General features: G+C 35.3%; 1 protein-coding gene across 4 annotated transcripts in view; it reads left to right on the top strand.

Moving 5' to 3' along the window:
* The window catches only part of LOC115209073 (homeobox protein 5-like), a 110,001-nt gene that overhangs the window by 75,864 nt on the left and 21,637 nt on the right, over positions 1–12,500 (top strand). For 3 of the 4 annotated variants that reach the window (XM_029777168.2, XM_029777166.2, XM_029777165.2), the window contains exons 3-6: positions 5,260–5,453; positions 8,876–8,991; positions 10,559–10,626; positions 12,378–12,489. In XM_029777168.2, the coding sequence (XP_029633028.1) occupies positions 5,260–5,453; positions 8,876–8,991; positions 10,559–10,626; positions 12,378–12,489 (490 nt within the window). The remainder of the gene's footprint in view (positions 1–5,259; positions 5,454–8,875; positions 8,992–10,558; positions 10,627–12,377; positions 12,490–12,500) is intronic. The other variant, XM_029777167.2, reaches the window with a different exon arrangement.

Below are 12,500 nucleotides of genomic sequence, written 5' to 3'. Positions count from 1 at the left end.
TGAAAGCCGTGGTCAGGGTGAGGGTACAACCTAACAGACACACAGACACGCAGACAGACAAACTGCCGTTTATATAGAGAGAGATTTACTACCCCATACAAGAGAGTTGTTATGACGACTGTTTTATAGATTTCAATTTTGGTTCTAATAGAAACCTCATGATTATTCCATAGTCTCTGGCACAGTTTGCCAAAAGCTGGACAAGCTTTGCCAATATGCGTTTCAATTTCTTTATCAAGCTTAGAGCACTGTTTGTCACAGTAGGGCCAAAATAGGTGAAAGAACTGGCTGTTTTAAGAACTTTTCTTTCTACAAACACTCTAGGCATAATCTTTGGAGTATTACCGGTACAAGGATAAAAGAGGAGGTCGTTCCTTTCAATGCTTACCGCCAGGATCTGACAGCTGAGTAAGATTATAATTAGATTTACATATGCACGTTTAACAAACATCTATTTAACTTCGCTCTGGAAACAGGCCCTTTTAGCCAGAGGGCTTCTCTGGAACGCGAAACCTATTTATCTATTTTCTATGTCATAGATTGAAGTGAGTTCCTAAGTAATTCAATCAATGTCAAATATAAAAATGACCATTTAAAAATTAACACAATCAACCAGAAATACATTTGGGAATAAATAGGAATAAACTGTTAGCATTCGCTGAAATATCTTGTTAGATTTATCAGCATCTTATGGTTTCTTTGACGTCATAAGTCTCATTCCAGTGATTCCAATAACTCTGAAGCACTATATTTGTACCTAATGAACGCTTCTAGAAATCGGATCAATGAGTGGTGGCGGTTATTGAGAAGAATAATTCGTGCGAAATATGTACTATTTCTGAAATAATATATTCTATACTCATGTGAGTTTAGTTTTAAAATCATTAAAATGCCCCAGTGTTTCCGTAAAGTGAGATGACTGGCCACATCACAAAATTAATGGCCATACTTTACAATTACTGATAAACACTACAAACAAAACTAATTGTAGCAAAATTCCTTCAAACCATGCCCTACCGTCATAAAACAGGAAAATCGTATTAAGCATCATAACTTGAAATGATCATAGATCCGTTCAGTTAGGATTGACTAGAGCTAAGCAACAAAACAACGAGAAATAAACGCGAAAATTTAGGGTTTTAGTGACAGTCTTGGCTGTCTTTTTCTCTCTCGATAGGTATGTTGCTCAAAATATAAGGAATTAATAAAGTTTACTTTCTTTGCATTGTACGCATGCGCGCAGCTAAAGAGACAGATTGATTAATTGATTGACAGATAGAGAGATACATACATAATGCATACATACATATATACATTCATACATGTATACATACATACATATATACATACAGATATACATCACCAGTGTTTTGTTTCAACACATCATTATTGTATATAAAGACAAGTATACACAGCTCTCGTTGTATTTCACATTGGCTAAAAATCTATAGATATATTCTGGAGTTTAGTGTAATATGATGTGTATTCATATGTATGTGTGTGTGTGCGTAAATATGCTATTATGCGCATAAATATATAACGTAAGCAGTGGAATTGTATCTACACAAATTTATATACAAGTGCCTGTGTCACAATAGCACCTATATAAAGTCTAATACAACACACACGGACACACCCTAACATTAATAACGCTTCATTGAGTACTGACATAATAGAATGACACATGGTATGAAATAGTTCTGTGGCTCTGACCCAGACTTAAGTAGTAGTAGTAGTAGTAGTAGTAGTAGAGTAGTAGTAGTAGTAGTAGTAGTAGTAGTAGTAGTTGTAGTAGTAGTAGTAGTAGTAAGTAGTAGTAGTAGCAGTAGTAGTAGTAGTAGTAGTAGTAGTAGTAGTAGTAGTAGATATGAAAAATGGTGGGTGTGTCGTATGGAAAGGCTTGTACACGTTATGCTTTAGTTACCTCAGTAGTAATAATAATCTGAAAATATTCACTCTATTTATTTGCTTACTCGCGAGAACGTATACGAACTCACAGAATACAATTAACCTTGTCTCTCTCTCTCTCTCTCTCTCTCCCTCTCCCTCTCCCTCTCTCTCTCTTCTCTCTCCCTCTCTCTCTCTCTCTTTCTCTCTCCCTCCCCTCATCTCACTCTATCTCTATTGATCAAACTGTCTCTGTGCTTAACTATTTGTCTATCCACCTACCTTTCTATCTATCTACCTATCTATTTCTCTATTTTGTTACTATTTTATCCATTTTTCTCACCTATCGTTATATTCCTCGAATACATCAAGGTATATTTTCTTCTTTCGATTCATGTATATTTTCTCCGCTTTTGCTATGGGCGAACGCGTACACAGGCACGCGCGCGCGCACACACAAACGAACGCGTACACACACACATACACATACATACGCAAACGAACGCACACACTCACACACGCACATACACATGCAGACACGAACGAACGCGTAGACACACACACACACACGTACAACAGAGATACGTTCGCAATCACTAGCTAACATACCTCTGTCCTAAAACAAACATGCAATCATGCATACATTCATTTACATCCACATGATTTCACAAGTATGGGGAGACACGAGATATCCCCTGCTAAATGCGCTAAACACACACAAACATATCTCTACTGTCTCCGCATTAGTCACACATATATATTCTTATTTCTTTATTGCCCACAAGGGGCTTAACATAGAGGGGACAAACAAGGACAGACGAAGGGATTAAGTCGATTACATCGACCCCAGTGCGCAACTGGTCCTTAATTTATCGACCCCGAAAGGATGAAAGGCAAAGTCGACCTCGGCGGAATTTGAACTCAGAACGTAACGACAGACGAAATACTGCTAAGCATTTCGCCCGGCGTGCTAACGTTTCTGCCAGCTCGCCGCCTTATCACACATTCTCTCATAGCACATACACATAAACATGCTCTTTCTCGTTCTCTTTTCTCTCCCTCTCTTTCTCTCTCTCTCTCTCTCTCTCACTCTCTCTCTCTCTCTCATTACCTCTCTCTCTCTTTCTTTCTCTCTCTTTCTCTCTCTCTCGTTCATTATGTCTTTCTCTCTTTCTCTTTCTTTCACTCTGTCTGTCCCTCTCTCTCCTTGTCACGCAGACAAGCACAAATATATTCTCAACTACATACCTACATACACCATTACACGTTCTACGTTCACACAAACGTAACCATATTTTAAAAGTAAGAAGCACTGTCGTGTTTCCAACATCTTAGTTTTCAAATCCTTTTGTTCCAAGAGTGAACATTCTCAATCATTTCAGTCAATGAGAAAGTACGAGGGTGGGGAAAAGTTGGTTAACTGGCTCAAGGAAACAGAAACTCTATCGCAAACGGGACTCAGGAAATTTACTACCACTTGGCAACGCATGTGCAATGTAGCAATAAAATAACAGGTAAACTTCCTCTTAGACTTCATTGGGGATCATAAAATATTGAGAGATCCTTGAAGATATTAGTTTGACAGAAAAAAAATTTTTGATTTCCTTAAGGTTAGAACGTCAGAAAATTGAAATATCTGACGTAAATTTACAAGTAACAAATGCATTTCCCTAGCTTCTGTACCAAATCTCCAGAATCGCTCCAAATATTGGTATATATATATGTATATATAATATAATATATATATATATATATATATATATATATATATATATAATATATGTGTGTGTGTCTGTGTGTGTGTGTGTGTGTGTGTGTACAGGTCGTCGTCAACATACGACCTGTCCGACTTACGAGCGATCGAATTTACGACGAATTTACGCCACCTCTCGGCAACAATAATAAATAGGCCAGTTGAAATCTAATGTGTGTTTGTGTGTACGCGCGCGTAAAAATATATATAATTAGTCAACAATTAATATGATTTACATTTTCTCGGCATGTATGGGAGACAATTCTGGATGTTTAGATCTCATTTTGAACTCATCAACGAAGTACAGCCTTGTATATCACTTTTCGTCATCTCACATGATTTATAAAATAACTCTTGTATCCCTTTCCTTGTTAGCAGGTCTGTTATTTCAGGTTTATATGAAATGTCAAAGGTGAATTAACTGATTATTTGCTCACCGAGTTGGCTGTTTTCAAGTTTTCTGATCTTCTTAAGCTTCTCTGCCATTTGCAGAATTATTTAGGTCTTTATTTCATCTACTTTATTACTTATATTTATTTATCTATTTTGTAATTCTTTAAATACCTAGTGTTCTGTCTTACTCTTATTTCATCTTTTCTGATTTCACAAAGAATACGGAGTTCTTATTCGCTCTAACATTTCTTATTTTGCCCCAATTCGAACTTTGGCATTTTCTTACTTATATTCAAATATTTGTTGCAATAATTGTGACAGTTACCAAAAGAAACTAGTACAGCTTCTTTACGTTTTTAGCCGTTCTTTTTTCTGACCTACTTTGTTGTACATTCATTTTCCTTTTACATAAAATTTCGACTTTTGGAGGGATTTTCGAAAAAAGCATTGTGTCTAAGCTAATAACCATTATTAAGCTGAGGATGGTAAATAGTAGAATAGATAGACGGTCCAATGATTAAAAAGCGTTGTTATTTAGTTACGTTCCTTTATATTGTAAGATCAAATCCCACTGGGATATAAATACAGGCATTATAACATTAATTTTGACATAGATTTCAAGTTTCTCCTGTCAGCATATTCAACCAGTCTTTTGGAATTTCTTCAAACAAAACTTTGTAGCCCCACTAAAAACAAATTTTAGAAACAATTCTATTCTACATTTAGTATTAAGATCCCCTCAGTAAATGCTTTATTGTTATTCCTAAAATTTCTTTCATATAATATAAAAATTATTGTATAATCACGTATATATCTAAGTATTTTATATACACATACACACACACGCATGCATATAATTTTAATAGTATGCGTGTTTGTTTGTGTGCGTGTGCGTGTGTGTGTGGTGGGGGGTGAGCTTAATATCGCATATTCCAGTTTGTTTGCTTTAGTTTTATTGGAGTGTAATGTCCATTCAATGTGATAAAATTCTTATTTGCCTCTTTTCTTTTACTCATGTATTTAAGGTATTGACATGAAATCTTTACAACAAAATTATTGCGTTATTTGCTCAAGGCCAATAGTAAAATAAAACAACAATTGTCTGATATTGTCAATAATGATAATAACAACAACAGCAACAACAACAACAACAATCTTACGATTCAATACAATTCAATAACTGAATTTAATTTTTGACATCTTTTATTTACATCTGTATTTTACAGGCATTCAAAGAAGCCCAATCAGCGTTGGCCCCTCCCTATGGAGGTGCAACAACAGGAGCGGCTGGGGCTGAGATTATTACAGAGCAAAAACCCAAATACCTTAAAAGACGCCGATCACAAAGTACCGTGAACATAAAAGGACAAATCGCTGGGGCCGAAAAATTACATGGATCAAGTGTCGTTATACCAAAATTGTAAGTAGATTTTTGAGAATATTGATATTATATTTTGGCTATTTTTATGGCTAAGATTCAAGATTCTAGAAACTCCCACCCTGAGATAGGCTGACAGTTAGTATCCTGCCCTGTCATCAGCAATGTGTTGTATCCTTCACAATGACATAATTTATAACCATGACAGAAAACCCTTCTATAATTAAGATATTTCATTAGCTTGTAGTACTCGATTCAAGGTTATCAATATGGCATGATAAAAATACATGTGGTCTTTCTTGAGTTTCGGTTGCAGGCACACCTAGAATTTATTTACCATTTTAAAGTGATTCTTTGTGCATATAGTAGGAATACATGGGATTGCACCTAGAAAATTACCTTCCCAGGCACAAGTGGTGAAGGCACATGGCTCAGTGATTAGAGCGTCGAGCTTACGATTGTGAGGTCGTGAGTTCGATTCCCGGACCGGGCTGCGTGTTGTATTCTTGAGCAAGACACTTTATTTCACGTTGCTCCAGTTCACTCAGCTGTAGAAATGAGTTGCGAAATCATTAGTGCCAAGCTGTATCGGCCTTTGCCTTTCCCTTGGATAACATCAGTGGTGTGAGAGGGGAGGCTGGTATGCATGGGTGACTGCTGGCCTTCCATAAACAACCTTGCCTGGACTTGTGCGTCGGAGGGTAACTTTCTAGGGGCAATTTCATGGTCATTCATGAGCGAAGGGGATCTCCTCCTCCAATAGTAAGAATAGATATGATTTAGATTAACAAAGAATTGCTACTGATTGTAGTAATGTAATACATACTTACACACACACACGTATCCATATACACAAACGTATCCATACATACATACATACATACATACATACATACATACATACATACATACATACAAACATACATAGACACACACACACACACATACATACATACATACATACATACATACATACATACATACATACATACATACATACATACATACATACATACGCTGAACTACTGAGAAATCTGCAGCTACTCTATCCAGATTACATGTTCAAGTTTATACATGTAACCATTAAGGAACTGGGATATGTAACACATTGCCTAAATACCAATCTTGAGAAATTAGAATTCTGAAAACCAGAAAGGAAAAAGCTGATTCAAAGATTACAGATCGAAGCCATCACTGGAACTGTAAAAATCTGTAAAACTTTCCAGAAGGTTATCATTTAAGTATACATGAGCATGTCTAGATATGCAAGTATACGCATGAGAAACATACAAATCTGCAAATACATACATACATACATACATACATATATTCATACATACATACATACATCATACATACATACATACATACATACATGCATGCATACATACATACATACATACACATACATACTACATACATACATACATACATACATGCATGCATGCATACATACATACATACATACAACATACATACATACATACATACATACAATACATACATACATACATACATACATACATACATACATACATACATACATACATACATACATACATACATACATACAAACATACATAGACACACACACACACACACATACATACATACATACATACATACATACATACATACATACATACATACATACATACATACATACATACATACATACATACATACATACATACGCTGAACTACTGAGAAATCTGCAGCTACTCTATCCAGATTACATGTTCAAGTTTATACATGTAACCATTAAGGAACTGGGATATGTAACACATTGCCTAAATACCAATCTTGAGAAATTAGAATTCTGAAAACCAGAAAGGAAAAAGCTGATTCAAAGATTACAGATCGAAGCCATCACTGGAACTGTAAAAATCTGTAAAACTTTCCAGAAGGTTATCATTTAAGTATACATGAGCATGTCTAGATATGCAAGTATACGCATGAGAAACATACAAATCTGCAAATACATACATACATACATACATACATATATTCATACATACATACATACATACATACATCATACATACATACATACATACATGCATGCATACATACATACATACATACATACATACATACATACATACATACATACATACATACATACATGCATGCATGCATACATACATACATACACACATACATACATACATACATACATACATACATGCATGCATACATACATACATACATACATACATACATACATACATACATACATACATACATACATACATACATACATACATACATATAGTTTTTAATTAACTAGTTCATATATCAGAATTGCATTCTCGGGTTTGTAGCTACAACGTTGAAATAATCCACACTTATGAAGTGTTCAAGCAAAAACATATTTATGTCAGTGTGCCGCGAGAAAATATTCATATTTATCATTTTCTGCTTTACAATAGCGATATTTTCGGCCACTAGCCCCTTCGATTTTCAGTTATTATTTATAGCCGATTACATATAAACTATCTCTAGTTGGTATCATCAAGGTGTGTCTAGATATACAACTTTTTTTGTTATCTACAACAATATGTGGAGACACATCTACAAATATGACCGGACGAAGGAGTCATTGAGTAATCACTCTACCCGCTAGAAATAGCAGCCAAATCTCCTTCGGTTACTCTCCGCCATCGCCAAATGGGAAAGATGTGTGGGATAATATAGCCCCAGGTGCATTGTCTGAAAAATATGACGCTATCTGAAATGACAGCGTTCAACAATTACATAGATAACTGCAATGTCTTTAATATCTCTATCTGCAATCTATATAGGAATGACAATGTGGTTAAAATGTATTCTGCCACAGCATCGGGTAAACCCAAGACCTATTAGTCAGATTGGATGAATGGAAACTGTGAAAACCCATCGAGTTGACAGCATCCGTTTTTGATTTAATCTTTCAGCCATCAGACTCCTAAGTGGCTTTAGTGGCGACCATACATGCGTTATTCACAGGCCGGAGACCTGGTCTCCAGTCTGAGAGTAACACATGCTTGGTTTCTTCATCATTTTCCTTCATCGGTCTTGGGGATCAGGCAGAATATCTTGACACTGGCCTTCCTCTTCTTACACAGCCATATTAAAGTCAAAACCTAGTCAAGGACCATTAACTTTCCTGAAGACGTAATCCTTCATCTAATACAAAGACCATTCATTTTTAAATACCAAGCGCATAGATATAGTCACTCTTTACCGCCCCCATTCCACCTCTCTCTCTTGAACACACATAAACATTTGACTCCTAACTATTGGAGTCATTTATTTGTGCATCTTTGTGTGTATGTGTGTGTGAGAGAGAGTGAGTGAGTGAGTGAGTGAGTGATGTGGATGTATCTCTTTCCATTCATTCATAAACCTGACCAGAAAGTCATAAGGGAAAGCAATTACTACTTACAATCGTACAATAAGAACAATTAATGATGTTAATGCAGATCTTCTGTTTTCGCCCTTAGAGAAAATGATACGTCAGGCTACCGGTATATCATGGAGACGCCAACCTCAACCACTCAACGCATTGAAGAAGATCGAATTACATATCTAAACAAAGGTGAGAAGATATATAAATATATATATATATATATATATATATATATATATACATATATATACACATATGTGTGTGTGTGTGTGTGTTAAGTGTATGATTAATTTATAAAATGAAGTTCTACAAATCCAATCATAATTGTCAAAAATGGAGGAGATAAAATGTTAAAAAGTTGTAAGAAATTCATTCATGCATACACTCGTTTCGTACATTTTGGAAATTTTAAAATGAATTTATATATATGTACGAAACGATTGTATGCATGAATAAACTTCTTACGACATTTTAACATCTTATCACCTCCATTTTTGATAAATATGATTGAATTTATAGAACTTGTGCCTACTACTAGAGCCACAAGGTCTGAAATTTTGGGAGAGGAGATAGTTGATTAGATCGACCCAAGTGCTCAACTGGCACTTACTTCATCAACTGCGAAGGGATGAAAAGTAAGTTCGACCTGGGCGACATTTGAACTCAGAACGTAAAGCCAGAAGAAAATTCCACTAAGCATTTTGTCCGGGTCGGTAACGATTCTGCCAGCTCACCGCCTTTACAAATAGAAAGTATAACGATGAAAATAAAGTTGTACAGTGTTACTAAACTCTTCGTAACTGACACTGCACTCGCTTGCTGGTACTGATGTTGCTATCGCCTCTCCCAAAATTTCAGACCATGTGCCAATCGTAGTAGTAGGTTCTTCGTACACCCTCAAAGATGTACGTCTGTGTGTGTGTGTGGTGTGTGTGTGTGTGTGTGTGTGTGTGTGTGTGTGCGCGTGTGTGTATGTATTTACATACACATATATGTGTAGGTATGTGTTAGATGAACGATATCTGATGACCTGCCATCAGAGTTCAAGGAACAGAGATTGAGAATGACTTAAAAGGCTGTATAACATAGATATATTTGGTATTTGTTCTGATTTGGCTTGCCTCTTGTATTCCACTCAACTTCCTTGAAAAAATAATCCCTCAAAAAATGTCTGCTGAGATCATTTTTTTTCTTTTCTTGATTAAATTTTCTTGTAACAACCAATAGCTTTATTCAGAGTTGTCTCTTCAGTATATTGACTGCAACAATATACATGGCTCAGAATTGGGTCCGTACGCCCGTGATGCTCCTGGTTAATTACCCAGGGTGCCCATGTTTATATATCAAAGAAGTGCAACAACTTAGGAAGCCTTTCCATTCATTTTTACGTTGTCCAAGTTTGAGTAAGCCATAAATCTGTGGAATCAAGCATGGCTAGCTATATTTTCTAACAACGAGTCAACAATAGAGCATCAATATGACGGTGAAGTTTGACCTGCAAAAAGTAGCAGCCAACTCTCCCTAAACTAACATCATTATTATCTTAAAAAAGGGAAGAATACAATGTAGTAGCCTCTGGTTTACAACAGGAAGACTTTTATTCATAGCTCTACAAAATCATGACTGATCTGAGTCAAACAAGTTGCTAATAACAATCAATAGATGATTGATTAAAAAACTTCCAAATTGACTGAATCCTCAGATGTTAATTTATTCTAATCTGTCATTTAATGTTTTCCTCCATATAATTTCATAGGTCAATATTACACATTACTAATGGAGAACACAAAGAAAGAAAAACATATTAAGAACGTCACTGTTACGGTAAGAATGTCTGTTTTACTTAAATACTTATATAAACAGCTTAACAAGTTGTTATACTATCATTAATGGTAATGATACTTAACTGAAACTTTGAAACGAACCAGTCTATCTAACTATAATAAGTACACAGAAAATACAGTTCAATACTGTATTCATCGAGGATGCTGTGCTTTGTTATATTTGCGGTATAGATTAAATCTTTCCATGGACTTGGAGAAAAGAACGAGGATTCAACCCATAGTACTGTAAAAATGCTATGACTATAGTGCATATTTGTATGGGTAATATCATCACAGAGATACTAGAATTTCGGGTTGTCTTTCCTTTCGTTCAGTTTCATCCGCCTTCTAAATCGTATAAACCTATCTCTTCTACAGGTCCTTTTAACCCTTTCACTTCTGACTTTTGAGCTCATACTTCTTTGTTTTTCTTATATCCTTATCTCGATCGACAGAAAACGTAAATTTCATGAAAATTAATAAAGAGCTTCATTAAAATCATCGTTTAATCATTGTATTATATTGCATTTTCATGTGCACTGCACTAGAATAATTAGCAATTAGTAGTTTTTACCCGCAGATAGGGTAGACCAAACATACATTGGACAACCTTTAGTATATAAACATTACAATACAATCCGATGATAGAGTTAATCAGTCGCCCGGTTTAATCTGACCCTTAAATGTTTCTAGTGAAACGCACTCCTTTATGAAGACACTTTCCTCGCACCACACCCGAAGTCTCTGAAAAAAATATGTCAAGGGCTCTACCTTTCCTCTTCTGACTAAATCTTGTGGGGAAAAAACATGTTTATGATCTCAAAAAACAACTTGAATCTAAAACCAATTATTCGGATCAATTGTAAATCCATCCAAATCATCCCCATCCTTTTTTAAAGATACTTTGCTACTTACAAATTGTATTTAAGTAAGTTTCTCATATCTAACACAGATTGAAATCTTGAATCTCACCTTAGAATTAAGAGTTTTCTTCAAAGATAAGTTTAAGGATTTGTAATTCCTTGTATAATCAAATTTCCGCATAACATTTTCTCATCATCATTTTAGTCGCTGTGGCTATAGTCAAAAGACAAGATTCACTGGCTCAGTAGGCCTTGTGTTATGAAAAGCACGAAATGCCCAGCATTACTGAATCAATTATTTCCATAGATTGCTACATTGGGCTCAAAATTTCTCATAGTCAGAAGAGAAGATGGGGTACACCTATCGCACCTATAAGTGACTAGAATTGACTACCCATTGAAATATGCATGATGTTGAAACTAAAGAGGATTATATACAACCAAAACTGAGAATTTACTGTTTTGAACCCAAGTGTCACATTTTCAAACAGTTTTAAAGAATAGAAATTAATTTGTATCCTAAAAATGTATTGACTTGAAATGTTTTCAAAATACAGCGATGCCGTAGTTTTTTGTAGAATAAGATAGGATTCTAATAAATCTGGATGCAGGTTTTCTTCTTGGATGTAGTCCATATACAGATGTAATAAATACCCTTGAAAATTATATATAAATTCTTTAGTCTAATTCCTATTCCCATTACTTGTGTGTCTATATAAAGATATCTTTGAATGCAATTTAATGTTAGAAATACAAGCAACTCTATCCTCATATTGCTTTTTATACATTTTCATTTTGGACGCCATTACGTTCTCAGTGAAAATTATTTGAGGAAACTAATTCAAAACTAATTATGAAATAACTTCACGTATTCTTTTTCCGTTCGTAGACGTTGATATTGGTCAACTTTCGGGAACCGATGTCACTTGAAAAGAATTTGATTGCTTGGGAGCTTTGGAGTGATCGACAGCACAGCACAAAAACACGCATTCTTGATATAGGTCAGTACTTC

This window comes from Octopus sinensis, linkage group LG3 (assembly GCF_006345805.1).
Source record: "Octopus sinensis linkage group LG3, ASM634580v1, whole genome shotgun sequence".
Taxonomy (NCBI): Eukaryota; Metazoa; Mollusca; class Cephalopoda; order Octopoda; family Octopodidae; genus Octopus; species Octopus sinensis.
The sequence above is the reverse complement of the archived record's forward strand: the minus strand, read 5'-3'. Positions and strand labels throughout refer to the sequence as shown.